This window comes from Zalophus californianus, chromosome 10 (assembly GCF_009762305.2).
Source record: "Zalophus californianus isolate mZalCal1 chromosome 10, mZalCal1.pri.v2, whole genome shotgun sequence".
NCBI lineage: Eukaryota > Metazoa > Chordata > Mammalia > Carnivora > Otariidae > Zalophus > Zalophus californianus.
The window spans coordinates 24,806,390-24,831,607 of NC_045604.1; the positions used below are offsets into that span (position 1 = coordinate 24,806,390).

General features: G+C 42.2%; 1 protein-coding gene across 9 annotated transcripts in view; it reads right to left on the minus strand.

Annotated features, from left to right (window-relative positions):
* The window catches only part of SRGAP2 (SLIT-ROBO Rho GTPase activating protein 2), a 227,266-nt gene that overhangs the window by 105,183 nt on the left and 96,865 nt on the right, over positions 1–25,218 (minus strand). For all 9 annotated transcript variants that reach the window (XR_003522906.1, XM_027610048.2, XM_027610047.1 and 6 more), the window contains exon 4: positions 9,203–9,365. Coding sequence is in view for 8 of the 9 variants with exons in the window: in XM_027610048.2 (XP_027465849.1) it covers positions 9,203–9,365 (163 nt within the window). In the remaining variant the exon portion in view is untranslated. The remainder of the gene's footprint in view (positions 1–9,202; positions 9,366–25,218) is intronic.

Consider the following 25,218-nt stretch of genomic DNA (forward strand, 5'->3'; position numbering starts at 1 on the left):
TGTTATTACTGGTCTTATTATCATCATCCCAAGGGAAGTTTGGGGAGATCTAAGCCCTGTGAAGAGCGGCCAGAGAAGCCCTACACTCCCTGGGGACAAACCTTCCCCATTAATTTCATTTTAAGCTCTTTTTAGCCAGCACAGTGCTGTTTATAGTCTTCACTAAAATACTTATTGACTGTATGCTTTCCCAGTTTAGAGTAGTATTCAGACACAAGGTTGCATTTGGACACTTGTTTCTATCTACCGCACTCTCTTTCTCACCCTCCCCATTGTGCAGTTGTGACGCAGTCTCCTAACCATTCGATGACTTATAAAGATGGCAGTGCCATTACACCTTTGAATGTTCTACCTACAACACCTTGGGCTCTTTCAGAAAAGGCAGATAGATATTTGAGAACTGAGACACCAAAAAGGCAACCACATAAACTAACTGAAGGAAAAGAGTGCAGGCACACACTCCCTCTGAGCTGGATCTTCCTAAGTCCAAAAAGGCCTAGACCACCCAGAGAGGAGCCCCAAGGAAGAAGATACAGATGCTGCTGACCGAAGTGTCACAGAAACCAAGAGCTAAAACAGCACCAACGGCACTAGCTGCAAAGCTCCCCTCCGTGTTGGCTTTGGCAGCAAACCTGACGCCCCTTATCAGCAGAGATACCTTTGAAGTAGCTGGCAGCCTTCCATCCCCTACTCAAATAAGTTCAACTTCCCATCCTATTCTTTTCTCCAAAGAGGATCTCTTCATCAGACATGAGAAAATAAAGCTCAATTAATCAGAACAGATTTTTGCTACCATCAAGACAAATTGGACAACGGGAATGGTTGTCTATAAAGCTGATCACCACGTTGTTCATGATCACGTTATAACATGGAGGAAATCCAATCAATTGCAGATACTGAGTTCCACTGGAAGGAAGTGTAGGGTGGACTGGGGAAGAGAGGGCAGGGTAAATCAGTCAGCTCCTCCTCCCAAAGATGTCTCCAGGTTAAACTCTTTCTCAGAGGTGCAGAACACAACCATTGGAAGTCCATTCTTTCTCCATTCATTCAATCTACACTACCCGCCAGGGACATTCGATTACACTGGCATTGTGGATCACTTCTCCTTTTCTTATCATCACAACACCACCACAGAACGTGCCTCCTTACAATATCCAGTCTTTTCACATATGTGAGGCAGCTGGACTCAAAGACTCTAGGAAATCCTGTCCCTTTCTACTGGGGATAAACAGGTAGGTAGGTAACATGCACTGTTTTTAGTTTCGAACCCCCTTTATCCTTTTACCGCCAGACCCATTTCGTTGGGTTGAAATCTGAGTGGTCATGACAAGTCTCTTGTAACTCATCAACCAATGGGAAAGGACATCCAAAGACCCTAGAGAAAAGAATTCATTGTGCCCTATTACATTTCTTCCTCAGCACCCTTCTTGTATCTCCCACTGTCTGCAATGTGACTTACTTATCTGAATCCAGATTTACCCTTTGTCACCCTCTAAGAACAAAGTAGGGAAGCCTCAACTGGTTGCCTAGATAAACCAGCCTAGATGTCTCAACATCGTTGCAGGGGCACAGACAGGATCTTATGGATTCAGATGTCCTCTGTGTTTTTGGGTTTCCCCAAGACAAAAACCAGAATGCCTACAACAATGGTTCTCAACCCTGGCTATACGCAAGAATCAACCTAGACCCTATCCCAGAGACTGATTCAATCGCCCTGGGGTGCTATTTTTAAAATTATTTTTTAAATCAACTTTATTGAGGCATAATTTACAAACAATAAAATGTATACATTTTAAGTGTACAAGTTTTGACAAACGCACACACTCATGTAACCACCACCATAATTAAGATTGTATGACATTTCCATAATTCCTCAGGTTCCCTTGTGTCCCTTTGCAGTCAACCCCCTCATCCCACCCTGGCCCCAAGGTAATCACTGATTTGCTTTCTAACACTACAGATTAGAGCTATCTTTTCTAAAATTTCATATAAATGGGGGGCGCCTGGGTGGCTCAGTTGGTTAAGCGACTGCCTTCCGCTCAGGTCATGACCCTGGAGTCCCAGGATCAAGTCCCACATCGGGCTCCCTGCTCAGCAGAGGGTCTGCTTCTCCCTCTGACCCTCCTCCCTCTCATGCTCTTTCTCTATCATTCTCTCTCTCTCAATAAATAAACAAAAAATCTTTAAAAAAAATTTCATATAAATGGAATCATACAGAATGTATTCATTGTGTCTGGCTTCTTTTAATCAATATAATGTTTTTGGAGTTCGTCTACATTATTGCATTTATCAGCATTTCGTTTCTTTTTATTGCTGGGTAGTATTCAGGTATGGATATATCACAATGTTTTCCCATTCATCTGTTGATGGATATTTGAGTTGTTTCCAGTTTTGACTATTACAAATATACTATGAGTCTCCTAAGGCAGTTACAACAAATTACTGCAAAGTGGGTGACTTAAAGCAACATGCATTTATTCTCTTAAATTTTTTTTTTTTAATTTGGGGGCACCTGGGTGGCTCAGTGGGTTAAGCGTCAGACTCTTGGTTTCAGCTCAGGTCATGATCTCAAGGTCATTGAAAGGAAGCTCCACATCAGGCTCCATTCTCAGTGTGGAGTCTGCTTGGGATTCTTTACCCCTCCCTCCCTCTCCCCCTCTGCTCCTCCCCTGCTTGCTCTCTCTCTCTCTCTCTAAAATAAAATAAAATCTTAAAAAAAATTTTTTAATTTGTATTCAATTTATTTAAACCAAACAAACAAACAACCCTTCACCCATTTCTCCCACCCCCATCCCCCTGCCTCTTGCAACCACCAATTTGTTCTCTGTATCTATAAGCTTCGGGTTTTTTGTTTTCGTTGATTCTACATATAAGAAAATCACATGGCATTTGTCTTTCTCTGCCTTATTTCACTTAGCATAATGGCCTTGAGGTCCATCCATGCTGTTGCAAATGGCAGGATCTCATTCTTTTTTATGCCTGAATCATAATCCATTATATATACACTATAATTTCTTTATCCACTCATCCAATGATGGACACTTATGTGACTTCCATATCTTGGCTACTGCAAATAATGCTGCAATAAACATAGGGATGCAACTATCTTTTGGAATTAGTGTTTTTGTTTTCTTTGGATAAACACTCAGAAGTGGAATTGCTGGATCATACAATAGTTCTATTTTTAATTTCTATTCTCTTACAGTTCTGGAGGTCAGAGTCCAAAACCAATTTCACAGGGACAAAACTAACAGGGATGCATTCCCACTGGAGGCTTTCGGGCAGAATCCGTTTCCTTGCCTTTTCCAGCTTCTAGAGCTGCATTCCTTGGCTCGTGGTCTCTTCCTCCATCCTCAAAGCCAGCGGCCTAGCATCTTCTCTCTGTGACTCTGCTTTCCTCTACTTCCATCACATAGCCTTCTTCTCTTTTGTCTGTAACTTCCCTCTACCTCCCTCTAATAAGGATACTCATGACTGCGTTAGGGCCCACTTAGATAATGAAACATAATATCCTCATTACAAGATCCACAAATTCACCATATGTGCAAAGTCTTTGTAAGGATAAGGTAAGTTCATGGGTTCCAGGGATTAGGACATGGACATCTTTGGGGAGACCATTGCTCAGCCTAAAACAAAAGCTATTATGAATAATCAGATACAAGTCTTTGTGGAGATACATACTTTTATATCTCTGGGGTAAATACCTACCAGTGGAATTGCTGGGTCATATGGTAAATACAAACTTAGCTTTATTAGAAAGTGCGAAACTACTTTCCAAAGCGGTTGTACCATTCTACATTCTCACCAGCAACATATGAGCATTCCATCCATCCTAACACTGTCGTTGTCAGTCTTTTTAATTTTAATCATTCTAGTGAGTATGTAGCACATTCCTTATCGCTTTAATTTGCATTTTCCTAATGATTAATGATATTGAACATCTTTTCATGTGCTTATTGGCCATTTATATATCTTCTTAGTGAAGTGTTTATTAAAATCTTTTGCCTATTTTTAAAAATTTGGGTAGTTTGTCTTCTGATTATTAAGTTATGTATATCACAAATATATTCTCACAGTCTGTGATTTGTCTTTCATTTTCTTAACAATGTCTTTGCAAGAGCAAAGTCCAAGAATTGATGATGTCCAGTTTACCTTTTTTTTTATTGTTCATGCTTTTCACATACCAAGAGATCTGTCTCACAAATCACAAAGATTTTTTTTTTAAACTCCCACAATGACTCACACACAGGCAAAACTGAGAACTACTGAACTACTGGTCTACCAGGAATCTGACCTAACTTGCTCAATTTAACCTTTCTACCATGGAAACTTAGGGTACTAAAGGCAAAACAAAAGTACAGCAACTGGAATACTGTAAAAAACAAACAAACAAACAAACAAAAAAGGATGCAATTGAGAGTCTTGGGACTTTCTGAATTGATTGGCTTCCAAGGCTAATGCGCAACTAAGGGCCAGAAGCAGTGAGCTGAAAAGCAAAGTCCAAGGTACTTTTGGTGTGTTCCAGCTAAGTGAAAGGAAAAAGGGAGCACAGGATTGTCCTCTCCCCTGTGGGAAAAGCACACCCAAGTTTACTTTGGTTTAAATGAAAAAGTGGGGAAAATGATTTCTATTCTTGGTGGGATTCTTTAGAACACGTCTCTCACAGAGACGATGTGGAGCTGGAAGTCAAACTTGGTAGTGTTTGGCTCCTGATTTTGAAGCCACCACATTAAACAAATGAAGGTGGCAGCAATAATATTTGCCTAAACCTTGGTTCCAATAGGGGTTAGACAGACTGAGCTTTCATTACACGAAAGGAGATGTCAGGAGCACCAAATGAGCTCTATTTCCCCTGGAGTCCTAGACAAAGTGGGTCTGTTTCTAAGCTGTGGACAGGAGGCTACTTTCTCTAGATGTTATATTTAGCTAAAGGAATCTCCACCATGGCTTCATGCAAAACGTAAAATATGTCCCAGCAGACATAACCACAAACCAGAGGGCCAGCAAGGAGCATCCCTTTAAGGGGGTTCAGTAGTACAGAGGGGCCAACTGTGCAGCCACCCTGACATCCCCAAATTAGCTGAGTTAGCTGTGAGCCAGATTTTTGGCCAGTTCTCACATTTAATGAGTCTTTGTTTCCCCCTTACTAGCGATCCTGCCCCTGGAGAGAAAAACCTGCTGTCCTATTTCACTGTCAGCTTCCAGCTGCTTGCCCAGACACCAGGTAGGAGAAACAACCCAATGTTGATGTTTAACACCTCCAAACCTTTTGAAGGCTTGTGTGCAAGAGAAAAGGTTAGGTTAATTCTGTAACTAAGTGAAATATCTGGGTTCAACAAAAAGACTAAGAAAATCCAGAATACCCTCTACTCTGCACACCATACCCCGAGTCCTAACACAGCATGTAGGAGGAAACCTCAAGTTCTAGAGTGAGATGAATGGATTTAAATACTAGCCTCAGCTCATTTTTTGATTAATCTCCCTAAGTTTCAGTTTCCTCCTTCATAAGATAGGGCTATTAATAGCAACTACTTCTGGGAATTATTGTAAAGATTAAGCATATAAAGTGTTTAATACTGTACCTAGCACATAAGGGTTCAAAAAATGTGGGTTTTGTTATCATAACCTTTGCTAGTGAATCATTAAGTTTTACAGAGTTTTTTTAAAAAGAATAAAAAAAGGAGGAAAACCCATGACTTCTGCTGGTGAGAAATAGATCCAAATTCACATAAAACTCAGGTGAATTTTCACAGGTGTCCATAGCCGAACCAGAAATAAAGGTGTCTTTCCTAAAGCCTGTGTCTCCAGAGAAATGTGGATTTCCCTGTTGCTGCTGGAACCGAATTTATAGGTAAAACAAAAAGTATAACTATTTTATACACTTGGATTCCTGTTTGGCATCTCTTGGTTGCTGGCCATTATAGGTAAGAGAATCCGAAACACTGCTTCATTCCTCAAGAAATTTGGTCTTTAATTGCCTAAGCTAGTCCCCTCTCCATACCCACACCTACTTTTATTTGTCTGTATCAGGAGGACTCCAGTTTCCTTATCACAATTTAACAAAGGTCGCCCAACAACCAGAATGAAGCCCCCAACACAGGATACCCTATATTGGGCATCACAGAATTCATCATAGAATTATCGTGTATTAGATTTTGAAGGCAGTGTGAAGATCACATAGGCCAAGCACTTTTTTTTTTTTTTAAACTTTAGGGAACTAAGGCACAGAAAGAAGTAATTGTCTAAGGTTTCAGAGTTGCTAGCAGAGTTGAGCCCAAGAGAAAGGGTTACCTGGAAGAGACCTCTGCTCTGATAGAGCAAAGCAAGCCCTGGGAAGCTTCACTTAACTGACAGTGTGGCCGGGCTCATTCCTTAGTTCTTTTATCTGATTACTATATCTTAACCAGTGGGATTTCTAATTCTTCGAGTGCAACACACTTTAAACAAAAGGGAATAAAAAATTAAGTTATGGAGACAGAATGCCTCTGTGCCCATTACGAGAAGGCAGAGAGGCCCTCACCCAGCCAAAACAGAATTAATTTACTCTTGTGATCAGCCAAGCCAGCTTCTACCTTAGAATGCTCTGCCTACAATGGACCCCAGGGGAGAGAGAAAAGAGATTATTCATGCAGTGGGATAGTAAACATTGGCTATTCGCAATCCTATGCATATCTCTAATAATAACTATAATTTAACTGATGAAAAGTTATAAAGATCAAGAGAAAGTCCTATGAGCTGCAACCATATAAAACAATATGAATAAATCTCACAAACATATGCTGAATGACAGAAACCAGACACAAAAGAGTATACACTGTATGATTCTATTTATATAAAGTATGAAACTAAGTAAAACTAATCTCTGCTGTTAAAAGTCAGGATAGTTATTATCCTTGGGGGTTGGGACCACCCTTCCCAACCCCCTGAGGACTGGGAGGAAGCATGAGCAGAGTTTCTAGGGCACTGAAATCATGTTTCTTCATCTGGGCACTAGTTACCAGGTGTGTTCGGTTTGCAAAAATGCATGCAGCTATAAGCCCCATGATATGTGCACCTTTCTTCAGTGAAATGTAATATATAAATAGTCCTGTGAGGAATGAGAAATTCTTCCTTACACCCCCAGCAAAGCAATGCACAGTTTACGGAGATCAACTCTGAGACCATGGCTAGGAATATCATTCACGGGCAGATTTTCTTTCTGGAGGGTAAAGACCCCCAAGCTATGCACTTGGGCTCTTGGTGAAATGTGAAGAGTACTTGAGGAACCAGAAGCATCCGTGGCTTTGATAAGGGGCTGCCTTCAGCATACACATCTCTGATCTGGAAGGGCCGTAATACTCCTGAGCGTGGCTCTTCTCTAACCTTCTAAAGCTGGGAAAAAAAGGTAGCTGAGAGCTTGGGTGAAGTCCAGATAGCTGAATATCCCCCACGTAAGTTTTTTCCCAGATGAACAGAGAAAATGAAGGAGGAAATGATCAGTCAGCCCCTGTTTTTCTAGAGAAAATCTAAGTGGCTGTCAAGGTCACACAGAAGGGCTGAAGTGGCATCTGATTACTATCAAGGTTCTACCTAAATTGGCTTAATTTTTTTTCTAATAAAAGCTATATATTTAAGGAGTAAGACATTATGATTTGATATAGATGTATACATAGTGAAATGATTACTACAGTCAAGCCAATTAACAGACCACCTCACACGGTTACGTGTGTGTGTGTGTGTGTGTGTGTGTGTGTGTGTGTGTGTGTGTGTGTCTGTGTGTCTGTCTGTGTGAGAGAGAGAGAGAGAGAGAGAGAAAAGAGCATGGGACACCTAGTCTCTAGAGTATTTCCAGTATTCAGTACAGTATTAACTACAGTCGTTCATTTTAGCCACATCCATACATCACCAAGTGTTGCAGAATAATTCAGACGAATGACAAGGAAGCTAGAACAGATGCTAGAAACCATGAGGAAATGGTGAAAAGTACCTTTACCCCTAAATGAAGTATGGCCCCAACCGCAGCGCAGCCAGGCCACTAAAAATAGTTGGTAAACTCTGGGAGGAGCTCTTTTTCTCTTCCTTTTTTTCATTGTCAGATGCTTTTTACTCTTCATATCCTGTCTCTAAGACACAGGAAAAGCCCCTACACAGATGCGTTATATAGATGGAATATTCTAAATCAGTTCTTTTTTTCATGCTGGTGTAAACAGAAGAAAATGGGTTCTAACTCCAGACCTACCGAAATCTGGAAAACTTCCTAATGTTAAGAATTGGCAAACTGGCTACTCATGACCACAGTCCTGTTTTACTGAAGTCCTTTCTCTCCCAGCCTCAGATTTTACCCCTGGATTTTGTCAAATGAAAACCAATGAATTTCCTATATATGAAACCAATGAAATAGCCCTATATACCCTCTTTATACCTAAAACTTGTGGGAAGATTATTCGTCTTCTGAAAAGTCTTCTGGGGATACCAGAGCTTGAATGTTAGACATGGTACATTACATACAATGGCTGGGGCTTTTGCCACCATTTGTAACCAAAAGTCATTAATCAGTGACTCCACTGAGAGCTCAGGTTGAGAGAGCTTGGAAAAGAGGTTCCTGAGTTTCCAAGAGACTATTTCCACCACTGACAGGTAAGGTCAATTTTACATAAGTTTCTTAAGATTACCACAATTTATTTTGAGTTTTTCCTCGGTCAGATTTTTCAACTCACATCCAAGGAATTGTGACAAACAATTGAGCTTCAGAAAGCATTCAGGAACCCAAAGAGCAAGATATGTCATGATAAGAAGAACCAAATTCATGCGTTCACCTTGGCCAAGATGAGCGCTTAGAAAGAAAACTCAACTAAATCATAAACATACATGAACTAGAAGAGGAAAACTTGAAATGACACTGAAGGTGCCTGAATCTCAACAGCTTCACAAATCACTCAAGGAAATCAAGCAAACACTGTCATCACTAAAACATGCAGATTATGAATTATGTTGCCAGTGGTGGGGTTGTACCTTGCAAATGGTTACTCTCCAGGGCTACTATTAATTCAACTCAGAAAGGAAGAAAAGAATGACTATTCAGTACTTTTTCTCCACGAGATCGTGGTAGGGAATGACCAATGGAAAGCCTTTTAGCTAGGCCAATACAATAGTCTTTCTCTTATTTACAAGATGGTATTATTGCTCCACCCAAGTATCTCTGTGCCTAGAAATAGCCATATACCTTTTTAAAGAGTCTTCCTGAGTCCTCGCTGACTTGAACAAATCGAGGAATGATATTATTCAGGTAGATGTCACTCAGGGTGGTGTGGTCCCTGCTCTCCCGCTTCACCTGGTTTAAGAGGAGATTCCAGCAGTTGACTGGAGAGAGAACATTCTGATCCTTCCTGCAGAGAAACAGCAAGGAAAAAAAAAAATCAGTGTCGGTGAGTAGCCAGGGCCAACAACTATGAATACAATCCATGTCACAAAATCACAGTGATCGAAGCCAAGCCAGAAATAGATACCTTTCCTGAAGCCTGCACCTCTAGTTTTCTCTATCTAAAAACTCAGTGGAGAAAACAAGAATAATGAGAAGAGAAGAGGGAGGAGAGAGGAAGAGGAAAAGGGAAGAAAGAGGAGAAGCAGGATTATCTGCTGAGCATCTATTACATTCTAGGAACTTAGTAAATGTTTTATATGCATTATCACGTAAGTTTCATCATTTTCCTGTAAGTAAAGAACTACCGTTATCCCCATTTTACTAATTAGAAAATTGAAACTCAGAGAAGTTGTCACTTGCCCACAGCTAGTAAGAAGTCACAGAGACCTATAAGAAGGAGTCAGGGACTAGAACCACACAGCTCTGTGTCATCTGACTAGGACAGGTCTAGGCTGTCTGGCTCCAAAGTCCATAGCCTTAGCCACTAAGACATTTGGTTTGTGTCTACGGTTGGGGACAAAACTTAGAGGTCTAGAGACAAAAATCACGAGAGCACTACAGACCACATCCCCACACATTATTCATATTAGGATTCAGTGAAGACAACAACTTTCGAGGCCCTTGCCATGAAAAAAAAAAAAAAAAGTCCCTAAAACCTCTTCAGGCCCACAGAACACATCTAAGGAGGTTTTCAGTTCATTGGTTGAGCCATTATGTCATGGCCCATACAACCAAGAGCACAAGCCATACCCAAATACGTGCATTCCTAAAACTTCTACAGCCTGAGTGGAGTGGTGAAATGCCAAACCTACGTGCTCATTTCTAATGAAAACACTGTGATCCAAAAGACTAGACTGATTATCTACTCAGTTCGCAGCACTGATTTAAGCAACAGAAAAATTCTACATCTGCAAGCTGGATTTCTTTAAAAAGAGAAACTGAAAGTAGGGGTTGTTTGTTGTACTATTTATCAAGGGCTTACTGTGCACTTGGCACATAGCTGGGCCCTATACTCACGTTGTTTAACTTGAACCCTACGACAGCCTGAGGAAGGGCGTATTATTAACCACATTCAGCAGATGTGGGAAGTTGACTGAGAAAAGTTAAAGATCTTGTTCAAGGTCACACAGCTAAAAGGTGGCAATGCTGGAATTCAAAACCAAGCCTTGGAAGTGTAGAGAAGGGTCTTAATCATTGGGAAGAATCACAACCTGTTCATTCTCTTCACCCTCTTCCCTCCGTACAGTCAGACTCTTAATGCAAAGAGAGTGGACAGTGGCTCGGTTCTTGAGTCGCACTGCCTGCATTCAGAGCCGGAGGCTTTCGGCGGCTGTGATTTGTAGAGCAGGGAATTCAACTTTAGAAGGGGCTTTTCCAATTCTGTAATAAGGTAACAATTACCAACTAATCACGCCACACCTCCTCTGGCTTCAGAACACCCCAGACCATTATATCAAACATCTGTCTAATCAGCACTAAGAAGCTACTTCAATCCAATGAATGCTAGAGTCCAAACTGAAACTGTTCTCTATCTGCCCCCACCCCCACCTCTGCCCCAGCCATCACACCCCTCTCTGCAGTCAGAATACCTAATACTTCTGTTCGGACCGCTTTGGCAACATTATGTCCTCTTACTCTTCTAGGGAAATAGAAAGATTTTTATGGAAACAAATTTATATACACACATACACACACACGCACACACAAGCCAGCCGAGAGAGAGAGAGAGAGAGAGAGAGAGAGAGAGAGATACACATGTAATTAATCCATTCCCTTCAAAATGTTTAGCATCTGAAAAACAAACCCAAAAAAGTGAAAAATAGGAAACAATCCTGGGCGCCTGGGTGGCTCAGTTGGTTAAGCGACTGCCTTCGGCTCAGGTCACGATCCTGGAGTCCCGGGATCGAGTCCCACATCGGGCTCCCTGCTCGGCGGGGAGTCTGCTTCTCCCTCTGACCCTCTTCCCTCTCGTGCTCTCTATCTCTCATTCTCTCTCTCTCTCAAATAAATAAATAAAATATTAAAAAAAAAAAAAAAAAACAATCCTAAATTCAAAGCTGAGTACAGGCATTTAGTGACCTTTGGTGTTTTCACTGCAAGAAAACTTTCTAACACATTCCAAATCAGTTTCAGTTACCAAATCCTAAATAATCAAATTTACATTTTTGTTGGGTGGCAAAGTACCCATGTCCTCAGTAAGCCTGGAATATATCAGGCAATTACACTTGCTTTTTTAAAAGAGTAGATCTCACAAGATCTGAACTTGACAACAGCTTGGTCTGCTTCTTATGGGTGGACATGGGTTGGTTGTCTCTATTAGGTCTTTCCTTAGAGTGCTTCACACACTTAAATATGGTACTACAACTCATTTTCACAAACGTATAAACGTTCGTATCTGAAATGAACAAAGTACAGTATTAGGGGCTTTTAGTTGTAAAAGTGCTGATATCACAGTGCAGAGTGGGAGAGAAAGAAAGACCTGTAATACAGCAGAACATTACTGGTATGAACAAAGGGCCAGCTAGCCCACAAATGTACACTGCAGATCACAAGTGGAAGTAGGAGAAGCAAAACCAACTGAACACCATGGAAGAGGGTACAGAGCATAAATCCCAAGGGGAGCCTGAGAAGAAAGGATGAGTAAACAAAAGTTAATACAAAGGATGGACAAAAGTGGAAATCTTTTAAAATAAAAAGTCTTATGCCTTAAAACTAATAAATTTGTAAATATATTCAGAATTATATATTTATAATTAAATGAAGAGGTTCTAAAGTGGTAACACACTTTTAGTGCATATCCTTCCATCCTTAGAGCAGGTGGTGGGATGGCTATTATTGGTTTCAGTGAGCAGGAGTTTTTAAAGTGTGTTCCGAGAAACTCTGGAATTACAGAGAAACACATTTCACTTTCAAACAACTGTGACACATCCATTCAAATGAGCAACCTCCAGTTAATGTGAAAGGGATCCAGATTCCCTGCGGTTGACACTATCACAATGTCTCATGGGCTGCTAAGCGAGCTTCGTTCTGTGCAAACTCTGGAATAAAGAACCGATGCGTGTATCTGAACTTCTGAAAAATGTCCTGTTGGTTAGAACGGATGCTGCTCTGCACAGGTTTCCTTTTTAATTCAAGCCTGTGCGCCTCCTTAGGTAAAGCTGTGCAGGTGAGCACGATTTAACACACAGTGGCCAAGTTCAATTACATGCCACACAAGGTTCAGGGGCCTAGGCTGGGTTCACAGCAGACCATGGTTGGGTAGTGAGAATGCTCAATACCATCCCATCATTATCAATTGTTTTTATGCTTATTATACATTTTTGTGCTTCCCCAATAATATTTATGAAGGGGGATGGGAATAGGTGCTAGGTAATGTTAGTGATTCAACTTCAAAACAAAAATATCCTTTTTCAAGAGCCTAGGCCAATTTAATTTAAATTTAAATTTAAAACTATCTCAAGATTATAATCCATCTGTGTGAATCATGATTTCCTTGATACCAGAACCAGAAATAACCTGGATGCTGAAACTGATATAAAACTGCACTTCTGATTCATAATCCTAATTTCAATATTTTTTTAAAGATTTTATTTATTTATTTGATGGAGAGAGAGCAGGAGAGCACAGGCAAGGGGAGCAGCAGAGGGAGAGGGAGAAGCAGGGTCTCCACTGAGCAGGGAGCCTGATGTGGGGCTCGATCCCAGGACCCCGGGATCATGACTTTAGGTGAAGGCAGACGCTTAACCAACTGAGCCATCCAGGCGCCCCCTCTAACTTCAATATTTTGGGGTCCTGAACACAGCCTCATTGTTCTCACTGACTGACCCTGTAATGAGTACTCTTCATAAACTTGCACTTTAAAAGTGGATTTACACCAATAAAACACTGCTTTGGATCTGCTGTATGTATGGGGATTCTGGGCACAATTTTTATTTTAAAAAAGCCTTTCAAGATAGTATTAAACTGTTGTATGCTTCTCGTACGGGTCCCTACTCTCTTTTCCTATTACTGAAGTTTTTCAGGCAATATATTTAGTTCTTTGAGTTTGTATGCTTTCTTGAACATATTCCTCCTTTCAACTGAGGTGTTTTAATTAATTCATTTATTTATTTTGGGGCAGTGGTGGAGCAGGAGAGGTGAAGGGCAAGTAGTAGGAGGGGAAGACACATATACCATAGAGGCACTTTTCCCCGCCAACACGAACAAAGATGAAACACACTTCACGCTGGAAAATAAGCAAGTCAACGAGACGTGATTTCATAGGGAGCACATGAAGGTTCTGCTAGAGTGGTTTCCTGCTTTAACAGCTTTGCAGCCTTATTTTATTTGGGGCTGCTGGAGCCAAGGGAACTTCGTTTGGTTAGGAGATTGAAATTTGTCTTTATATCTTTTCCATCTATCATTTGTTTGTACAGTTTCTTTACTTTCCCCGCCCCTGGAGTCAGGTTGTGTAATACTTGGGCATTTAAAGAAAAGGGTCTGCATCCCTTAGGAATGTACTGAACAGCTGCAAACCTCCTCAAACACTAATCCCTAAAAAGCAGACAAAATATCAAGAAGTATTTTTCTTACTTAAAATTTTTTTCAGGAGGCAGATCAAGAAAACATAATACTGCACTTGAGAGGGAATGACTCTGGAGTAAAAAAAAGAAAGGAGGCCCAGAAAGTCACAAGCTGGCTATGTCCCCACAGAAGAGATTATCATTATAAATGCATCAAAAGGATAAACCTGCACAGCTGAATCATTAGCTTCAAATCCATTAGGCCAGTTTTTCTCCTTCAACTTTGGACTATTTATGGATGTTCAACAAAACTTAGCAGCAAATGCTCCAAGGGATTTCTCTACAATATCTCGGGTAAAGAGAGAACTCTAGAAAGGTCCATGTTGGCCTCCCTATTACACTTCCCTTTTTCGCCACATCCCCTCTGTTCCGTTTCAGTTGTCTCCCCTATAAGATGGACACGCGCCCCGTTGGTGTACGTCTCGCTCCCTAAAGATCTGCAAAACCTCACTGTAAAATCCCAGAAGGCCTCCTGGCCGAAGGTGCCATTTAATGAAGAACCGCTGTGCTCACAGCTCTGCAAATGGGACACGTGACACAAGCTTGGCATTCTGGATGGCTGGACCTTCTGCACTCTTCTACAGAGGTGCGTTTCCTTTTGGGCCAATGGCCCCCGCCTGCCCACCTACGGGGCTGTTATGCGGCTAAAATCAGACGCTGAATGCAAAAGCATTACATCAGCAGTAAAGCACTGAACAAATGTGAAGAAATATTATTATTTTTATTTCCAAACAAACTGGGATCAGCTTTCGTCAATTTCCAACAGGCTCCTCACCAGGCCCTGGGCCAGGGCCAAGAGCGCAGCCTGCTGAAAATGCACAGCCCTTGGCCAAGAATGGTGGGGATAAGACGGCAGCTATCGGCAATTAACCGAGCAGCTGTATGTCTCTGGGAAGACGTGAGGGAGATACCAAAGGGAGAGCAGAATTTAATCTTCCACTGTCCTTTCCCTAAGAAACAATCACTCCTGCATTCTACACGGGGAACCGTGTGCTGAAGGAGACAGGAAGGAAGCCAAAGGGAACTTGGATCACCAGAGCCCGAGACACTTCAGCCACTTCCTCTGAGCCCCTCTTTCTCAGAATTCCTATCAAAACTACCAGTCCGTCCACAGGGATGGCAAATATCAATCCATCTAAGAAAAATACGATTCCTCACATTCGAAAATAGACACATATGTGATGAGAGACAAAACCCAAAATGAGTTAAATACATTCGATATATGTTACTGAGTGGCCGACTATGAAGAGGATAGAAAAAAGACCAAAAAAAAAAAAACCCCAAAGAACAAAAAACAAAAACCGGTACCCGCTTAATAAAAGGGATGGATCATTTAGTGACAGTTGGACAGGGAACTAGTGACAAGCAGGGAGTCGGCTTTTTAAGCCTAAATTCCCTCCTGGCACCTTGATTAAAATGAAATGAACTGAGGCAGCCAAAGAGATTATTTTATTCAGATGAATGTTATTAGCCTTTCTGGCTTATTTTCTCTATTATGCATTTTGCTGATGCTGACAGAAGCAGACGGGCTGGATGGAGAGGCAAAGCTGCAGCGGATTTATGGTTTGACAGCGCCATGCATAAAATCAGACCCTTGCTGACCCAGATAAGCCAGAGGATGGATGGGATTTGCTGGGGAAGGTGTTAAAAGAAGGAGGGGAGAAAAAAAAAAAAATCACCAAGGTGGGAAGTGACTTGAAAAAGATTCTGCCTATAATGGTGGCCCCTGGTTGTGCGAACCAGGAGCTCGGTGGCAGGCTGGAGGCAGGTTTCCAAAGACAGCAGGCAGGGTTGGGGGGGGCAGGCACACTTCTCAGAGCTTATCACAGCTCCGCTTCAGCCTTGCCGGCAGTGAGATCAGGGTAGGAGAGCTCCGACACAGGAAAAGGGCCAAAGGCAAAAATGTATATTCTATGTATGGAGAAATGAGCTTTCACATTTTCAGGGACAAGTTCATCCCACAAATTGTCTTCAGGAGCCGAGATAGATGATTAGAAAGGATTCAAGCAGTGGTGTACCCACCTTCCTCAAAATAGTCTAAATTGTCCCCTATAATCAGGTTTGGGGGAAGTGCTGTATGGAAATGGCATTCTTGTGGCTCTGGATTAGTTCCAGGGAGCCCAGCCACACCCTTGGGATCATGGCATGTCCACAAGCTGAGAGCTGAAGAATCTGCTTTGAAGTTGAGAACGGGACTGGCATCGTGTCTGACATCTTAATAACTATTTCCTGAATGATTACAGGACCAACGTTCCCCGCCTGGGTTACGTCAGAAAACTGGGAGGGGTTCTCAAATCTGAGCCATCGTAGACCCTAACCAAAGATGTCTCCATCAATTTATGACAGGCAGGAGACTTTGCTTTCCCTTCAGCCATCCCCACCCGACCCCGTGTTCATGGCAGGGAGGCTGGAGATTCTTATAATCACTCAAGACAGCTCTGTGGACATCATTGAGACCAGACCCGGCAGCAGTGGAGGGTGTCTACACAAGATTTAAACCTCTGTCATTCAGATTTCTTGCCTAGATTTCTGACATCTTATTGTCCAGGTCCCTTCTCTAAAGTCTTCTTGTTTCACTCAATGAACAAATCGTGACTGAGCACCTCCTAGATGCCAGGTACTGTTCTGAGCTCTAGAGATAAAGGGAGTAACATTCTTGTTTCTGACCTGCTTCTCCCACATTTGCAGAACCTCCTGGATCTGATACATGGTCTTCTTGCTCCTAGCATGTCCATGAGCCACAACCCACATCTTATCTTGGTCTCAATGTTCGTGTGTACACTGACCCATTGTGGAACCCTGGTCTGGCTGACAAAGAAGACCTGCCTGCCCAGCAGCCTTCTCTATGGCTTCTGCAGACCTGGGACCTTCCCTTTGTTTATACTCTCTGTCTTGCCACTAGTGTTCTCAGAATTATAGGGAGGTATAAACAAAGAGGCTACTAAACTCTCCCTGTGTAACTCTGGGTACAATCCAAATACTAGAGAACAAACACTATGCACACCTCACCCCAATATAATCCATAGAACCAAAGGCCTAGAAATTCATTTATGCATTACATTTCCATCCTGAAAGCCCCCCAAAATAGTCTGTGGTCATATCAAAAGACGTGAGCTGACTAATTCACTTAAAACATCATAGCAAGAGCAAAAGACATAAAAAAGGTATGACTGATGAGCAAGGAACAAAAAATATATGTTTCTCAGTTTAATAAGATTTTATAACCATCTACATTACAGTTAACACATATTCCTTATTATAAGAATGCCACAGAATAATCTGTGAATAACTCTACAATTATATCTTGTTTTTTCTTCTCTAGTTAATTAAGATGTCACCAGAAACCCCGTAAGTAATTACAGCACATGACAAACACACAGAAAAAAAAAAAAAAAAACACGCAGATGTGTTAACAGATTTTTTTGAATGAATGAAATCTTGGGAGATGACTGAGACAGACAGCCTGGCTCACCCCTGCTGGTTCATTCCAGAGAAATACCTGTCTGTGCCAAACTGGAATGACGTCACCCAAAAATCCACACACTTATTTTGAAAGCAGTAACCACTACCTTGGGAGCAGGCATCTCCCTGGCACCAGGCACGAGCTGAGAAGCTTGATCTACAGCCAGTAACTCCTGCCCGGCAAATGGTGCATAAGCATGCCAAGTACCAACAAGCCACTTGGGAAGAAAGGGTATCCCTAAGTTTCAGACCTCCCCCTCCTGAATACCTGTTAATGGGATAATGAGTTCCCTTACATGGCTCACAACAATGAAGAAAAAGGAATAAAGAAATAGCACTTGATTCTTTGAAACTACAGAGCTAAATGGATTGAAGTCTAAATAGTCATTGGATCAGCCTCATGCATTGCTATCAGTTCTCACGTGTTACTTTTTTTTAAGATTTTATTTATTCATGAGAGACAGAGAGAGAGAGAGAGCGAGAAAGAGAGAGAGAGAGAGGCAGAGGCAGAGGGAAAAGCAGGCTCCCTGAGGAGCAGAGAGCCCAATGCGGGACTGGATCCGAGGACCAGGGGATCACGACCTGAGCCGAAGGCAGACACTTAACCAACTAAACCACCCAGGCACCCTCTCATGTGTTATTTTGATATTTATCTTGGTTTATTGGAAGGAAGTCTGTTGAGGACAGGGCATATTTTGGAATAGTCAATGAACATCTATCACCAAGAAATGGGCAGGTACCTAATCAGCACTGACTAATGACAGATACCACAGTCACAGAAATCTTGTAAATGTTGAGCACAGTAAAACAATTCATTTAATGAATAGTTAGTATCTTCAGCCTCCATCAATGCTGCCAAACAACTGCGGTAGCATGTATCTGGGTGGTTATTGAGTGACTGAGTTTGTACACACACTGGCTGTGTGCTCTAAATGACAGCATATTATTAACCATGCCAATACTTGGCTGGCAAAATTTTAAAGGTTTGGGTGGAGTAAGAGATGCCCTGGTCAATTTCCAGGTTAGCAGGTGATTGAGTTCTACAGGTCTGTAAGTAATCCAGATGAACGATGGTACCCCGTCCCAGCGAGGTGATACTCTGCAAAGCACCCTGAACCATGCCTCTGACCTAGAACCTAGTCTTAGTTCTGCCACTTGCTAGAGCCAGGTAATCTTGCATCAGCCACAGAGGCACTCTGGGCCTCAACATTTCTTTAGCCACTTAAAGAAATAAATGGGGACAGCAGAACCACCCTGCCTAACTCGCAAGGCTATTGTGAAGATCAAGTCAAACAAGGTGATCCCCATAAAAAAAAGTTCATAAACACTGAAGTGCTCTACATCTACAAATCAGTATTGTCATCATTTGTTATTATTGTTTTAACTATTATTATCACTTGACAGTCCATGCAATGGGTTCACACCCACAAAACAAAGTGGCTACAGTCATGTCTGAAAAGACAAACAGGTCTCAAAATTCCCAGGCCTTACTATTCAAGTTTGCAATGAACTTGGCTTTATCAATTTTATACTTCATCGGTGCATTAAATAGGAATATACTTTGTTGTTATTAACTTAATCATCTGGGTTCTCTGGAAACTTCCCAACTCGGTGACTCTCCTATGCCCAACCTAGAAGAGAATTTAGAAGACTTGTTCAAGTGCAGAGAGAAAAGCCAGAGGGTACAAAAAGTAGCATCATGGAACGTCAGTTCTAGAAGAGACTTTCTAAGTGGTCTAGAGTCTAGACCTAACATCATTTTCTAAATGAGGAAACCAAGGCTCAGGTGGTAGAGCAGGGCAAGAACCTAGGTCTCCTGAGTAGCTATCATTTTCTCATTTCACGGTGGTTGTTGCTCTATTTCAACTAAAAAGCCCTTAGCATCTGTAGGGGCCCTGGTGCTGAAAGAGTTAATGGACAATGCTCAGCTGCCCAAGCCCCGGAGCACAGAGCTATTCCAAGACAACACATAACCGGAATACCAAGCGTCCATGAACCCAGAGGGAACAAAACTGCTGGTGCTTAACGGCGCCGGAAAGCATGTTGACACACTGCATGTGGTTACACATGAAAGGCAAGTGACTAGGAAAAGCAGTTTTGAATCCCACCCCATTCTAATTTGGGAATGGCTCTGGGCACCTACTGAAGCCCTGGGCCACACCCCAGCCGCTCTGCAAAATGACCCTGGAGTTCCTTCCCTCTCTGCTCTGTGGCCTCAGTTCAGTTAACTCCTTCTCTGCTTCCAGCAGGGCCAAAGCAGTTCTTAGAACCAGAGGACTATCAAGGGAAATCAAGATCCAAGAGAGAAAAATCCACGGGGAGATTCTCGGTGTGGATTCAGATGATAGCCACTAATATCTGCCATCTCCAAGGCAATGTGTGGCCTGAAGCCTTGAGCAGCCAGGCTCCTGAGTCTGCGGGTAGCTTCTCTAAGTGTGAGTCTCCAGCACCCCCAAATCACTGTGCATCAGAGTCACCTGTGGTGCTTTTTTAAAATATGGATTCCGGTGCTCCTCTGCCAGAGATTCTGCTTCCCTAGGGGTACAGTGATGCTCAGGAATCTGCATTTTATTTTATTTTAATTTTTTGAACGTTTTATTTATGTAAGTAATCTCTACACCAACGTAGGGCTGGAACTCACAACCCTAAGATCAAGAACTGCACGCTCCTCTGACTGAGCCAGCCAGGTGCCCCAGGAATCTGTATTTTAAATACACATCCCAGGTAATATCATGCACACCAAAATTTTAAGAACCAATGCTCTTAAAGCAATGTTTTTTTAAACCGGGGTACAACCTATTAGTGGGGTTAATAAACCAATTTAGCAGGTTACCACCCAGCATTTCACAAAAAATGAAAGCAAAAACAGTGGGACATAGTAACACAGAACAAAGTAGAAAATATCAGAGTACAACACAAAAAGCAAAGACCTATAGGGATTGTTTTACAAAAATGCTGCTCTCAGTTATTTAAAAATACACCGTGAAATGTCTATACATGTGTGTATTCCAGCTTGTACTACAAAATATTTTTATAAGATCTTTTTTGGGGGTGATTACATACCCCAGGTCCTTTTTGAGAAACTAAGAATTCTCCTCCAAGTATTCGCCAAAGAAAGGAGGGAAGAGGGGAGGGAGGGAGGGAGGTGTCATGTACATACACACAGTAACGTATGAGTCACGGGTCCCTGAACTCTGAGAAGCTCAAGCCCTGAGGACTTCTCTTGAGGATACTCCTGACAGCAGCTTAGTACTCCGGTCAGAGTGGGCACCTGACAATTACTGGGCTGCGCCAACAACTTTCTCCTGAAGCTCTGTAAATGACTACTAGTATCTGCCTAACGCACCTGTAAGATAAGTGGCCCACCATGTTGATTCTCTTTCTCTCAGATTCAGGGCGACTAGAAATGGTGAAGTTCAACGTGTTCCTCAGAACGTTGGGAGAAAGCTGTTAGCAAATGAGAAGAATGAGGAGAGCAGTACTGTGGGCACAACGTCAGTGTTCCCCAAGGAACATGCTCCCTGTCTATAGCAGTGCAAGGGTAGGCTGCGGGACTGGCGCCTTTCTGCACCCCTACTGATAATGTCAGCAGAGGAACACAAACTTTATTCCCAAGTTGGTGACTTCTTTGACCAGTAAATGCACACATATTTATAAACACAGAAACCCCAGCTTCATCTTCTCTCTATGGCCAAAAGGACACAAATTCCTCAGCGCTTGACAGGAGATTCAAAAAAGGCACAGACAATGAGAAAAAGAGCAACAACCCAGCTTGATCCTCAACGTGGTCTGCTCCCAATGGCGAAACCCACCTGCACAAAGAAAGGGTGAAATTGGGGGCAAAGGTTTTAGAAACCAGCCCCTGTCCAATAAGGCACATATAACGTGGGAGGGGTCAGGAGAGATGGAGAAGTCAGGCAGGGAGGACTATTAAGAAAACAGAGAATCAAATCTCAGAACTATTCTAAAATTTCCTGATGCTTTTCAGTAACTTGTTTTCATGTGGTGGAAACTGGCACAGCATCTAGGATGCTTTGGGTCCATCTGTTTTTGAACTTAAGCTGAAGGCAAGATTCAGAACAGCTGGATTCAGCAGCACTGACCATGTTATATGTGTCTGGAGAAAAGAGAGAAATAGAAGAAGTGTGTGGGAGACGGAGGAAGAGTTACATGGGGCAAAGGAAGGGGAATCTGGAAGCCATCCCCAGGCAGACAGGAGACACTGGCCAGGTCAACACTGGTGCAAAAGAACTTTTAGAGAGGCCAGAGCATCTGAGCACAGAAAGCCGAGGAGAAGAAACAGTGGGGGCATCAGAACAGGGAGCCAGCAAACAGGCCAGCAACAGGGCCGAAAATTCTGTAAGTCTGGGTATCAGTGAGCAGTATCCTGCAGCTTCACCTCCGAGGGACCAGATCCAGATCGTCCAAGGTACAACATCAAGCATATTACATGAGTTGCTGGTAATCAGCCTAGAACTGAGATGAGAGGGGGACTCTTGATTCCCTAAATGCAAGAGAGGTGCTCATGGAGAACAGCAGGGAGAACGAGAGAGAAAGTGGCGAGGGTCATAACCCATCCGGTGGCTTTCCCACAGTCACGGTGGGCCCAGCAATGAGGGGGAAATGGCCTGAGGATGGTCCGCAGTGTCCATCCTGTGTCTGGCTTATGGCCCCAGCACTGACTTCTGATAATGCCCTAAGTACATCTATGGATGAGCAGGTCCCTCACTTCTCCCGAGGCTGCTCAATCTCTACTCAAGAGAAAAGATTTGGCGGTGAGAAATGTCCATCAAGACCTCATTCTGACAGGGAAAAAATACAATACAAACAGAAATAAATAACCCAAATGGTATTTCAAACCAGTAATATAACCACACTGAAGGTCTGGAGGCTGGAAGAGAAGGAACTGACAGCCAACTTTCTGAACCCTGTGTTTTGGACCTTAAGGCTGGAAACAAGCAAAGAGACAATACTTTCTAAACCTGTAGTAAAGTCTAGTTAGTAGTCATCTTCTTCAGAGGCATGGGTTAGCAGTTCTGAAACTATCTTGTGTATATCCTAGGACTGAGCAATTAAATACATATATGACAGATAATAGGTGCCAGATTTCTCACTGTTCAGAGAACAGGGTTATAGATGTGAAAAAGGGAGAAAATAGAATAAAACATGTGGTGATGGATTGGAATTGAAGATATTGATGTGCCTTGTAGGCTTTACTAGAGATAAGCCTATAGAGAGACAGATAGAGAAGTATGTGGGTATACGCATGCGTGCACACACACCTGTTTACTGCCTCTGCCTGCTGAGAGGGACTATAAACAGTGGTAGTCTAGTAACAAAGAGCACACCTAGTATCCGTGGTTTCTAAATACCATTCACCATTAACAGGATCCAGGGCTCTTGGAAGAAAGGGCTTCTAAAGTGAAGCAAGGAAAGTACAAGATGAGGCTAGAACAACTTTTTGTGCCAGAAAGTTGAATGGTGGGGACATGTCAAAAGGACACAGGAATCAGCTTGAAGGGACTCCACTAGCCAAGCCTGGAATGAACATCAAAATAAATAAAGACGGAAGGATTATAACCTATTAGGGGCACCTGGGTGGCTCAGTCGGATAAGCATTTGCCTTCGGCTCAGGTCATGATCCTGGAGTCCCTGGATGGAGCCCAGTGCCGGGCTCCCTGCTCAGCGGGGAGTCTGCCTCTGCCTCCCCTCCCCAGCCCCTGCTCCTGCTCTCTAACTCACTCTCTCAAATAAATAAACTCCTTTAAAAAGGGGGGGGGGATTATAACCTGTTGAATAAAAGCAGAATCCATGAGTCCAAATTGATATACACAAATAACTAGACAAATATCTGGGGGAGATGGAGAAGTTCTTCCTTACAGCAGAATCCCGACAGATAAATGTAGAAAAAAATGATGGAAACTAGGAAAATTACCATTTGGTAACCATCATCATAATAACTGATTCAAGCAAGAATAATCACCACGTTACAACTGATAGGTGGAAGTTTTGAAGAACAATATGATATTTACATGGTCTCAAAGCATCTCTCCAAAATCATCCATTAATTACAAAGCATAACCTAGAATAACTTTATGGTAGAGAAATCTGGCAGACACCACCCTAAGCAAATGATCAAAGTTAACATCACCAACAGTGGGAAATCATCAGCCAGTGACTCCTGATATAATGCGCTGAGACTATAACATCAGTCCTATGGTATTCCTGTCCAAAGCACATGACCTAAATGTAATCATAAAGAAATACTGGACATTATCAGAGACACCAAACTAGGAGACATTCTACAAAATAACTGAGCTGAATGCTCCCCACATGGACTACAATGAAAGACCTGGAAACCATTCCACATCAAAGGAAACTAAAGAGACAAGGCAACTGAATGAAATGCATAATCCTGGCCTTTCTTTGGCCAAAAAGAAAATTTGGGGAACAAATGATAAATCTAAGTGTCCGTGGATTATATACTATTATTCTGTCAATACTTATACCCTGATTTTGATCACTGTACTGGTCATTATGTCATAGAACAACCTTATTTTAAGTGAATACACATAGGAGTATGTGGAGGTAGACGGGCATCATGTCTGCAAATTATGCTCAAGTGTTTCGGAAAAAAAATATGCATGAGTTGGGTATGGAGAGAAAAAGAAGTAGAAAGCAAATGTAGTAATATGTTAACACTTTCGGACAAACTGGATAAATGACAGAAATTCTCCGACCATTCTTGCAAGTTTTCTGTAAGTCTAAAATGATACCAAAAACAATGTTTAAAGATCCCATTCTGGAGAAAAGTGAAAAGAAATCCTTTCTCCCATCTCTCCTTTGGCACTAAATATACGCTACTTTGTGTTAATCTTTTTTTCATATAAACCTCCTGTCTTCCACATGACACAATGAGCCTCCTGAGGGCAGAAGCTGGGTTCTACACCCCTCTGTGACCTGGCACCTGCCACAACCCGTCAGTCATTACTGATTATGAAGATGAAGCCAAGTGTTTATGACCAAATCACATATAATACGGGTGACTTAAAGGATCACTCAACAATTCTGGCTCCTCGACCTTGAACTCTTCACCTTCTCAGAACACACATGTGCACAAACATGCAAACACACACACACACGCACATGCACAACCTTAAAATATTTCACATTAAATGAGAACCTCCATGAGAACAGTGGCTTATTCTTCTGTGTGTATTTAATTCCTAGCATAGCCCTTGGTGTAGGCTAAGTGCTGAATAAACGTATAAATTGCTGAAATGTACAGGTGAACCTCACTTAACAGGACTGATGTTCACCAAAACTTTCTATGTTAATGAACAAAAGGGCCAGGAGTGCACTTGTTTTCCAGAAGAAAGAAAAGCACAAGGATGTTCTTAAGCCCCCAAAATAATAAGTGAGCTTATCAAAGATTTTCAAGCCAATATTTCTGACTAGAGTGGCTTGAAAACTGGCCCAGACCTGATAAATTGCTTTTTTCATTTGATTAAAGGTGGGAACTTTTCTAAAGCCTTCTCTAATTTGGAAACAAGAAAGCCTACTAAAGATGTATTATAGGGGTACCTGGCTGGCTCAGCCAGCGGAGGGTGCAACTTTTGATCCTGGGGTCGTGAGTTCAAGCCCCCCAAGTAGAGCTTACTTGAAAGAAAGAAAAAAAGAAGGAAGGAAAGAAAGAAGGAAAGAAAAGAAAGAAGGAAAGAAGGAAGGAAAGAAGGAAGGAAAGAAGGAAGGAAGGAAGGAAGGAAGGAAGGAAGGAAGGAAGGAAGGAAGGAA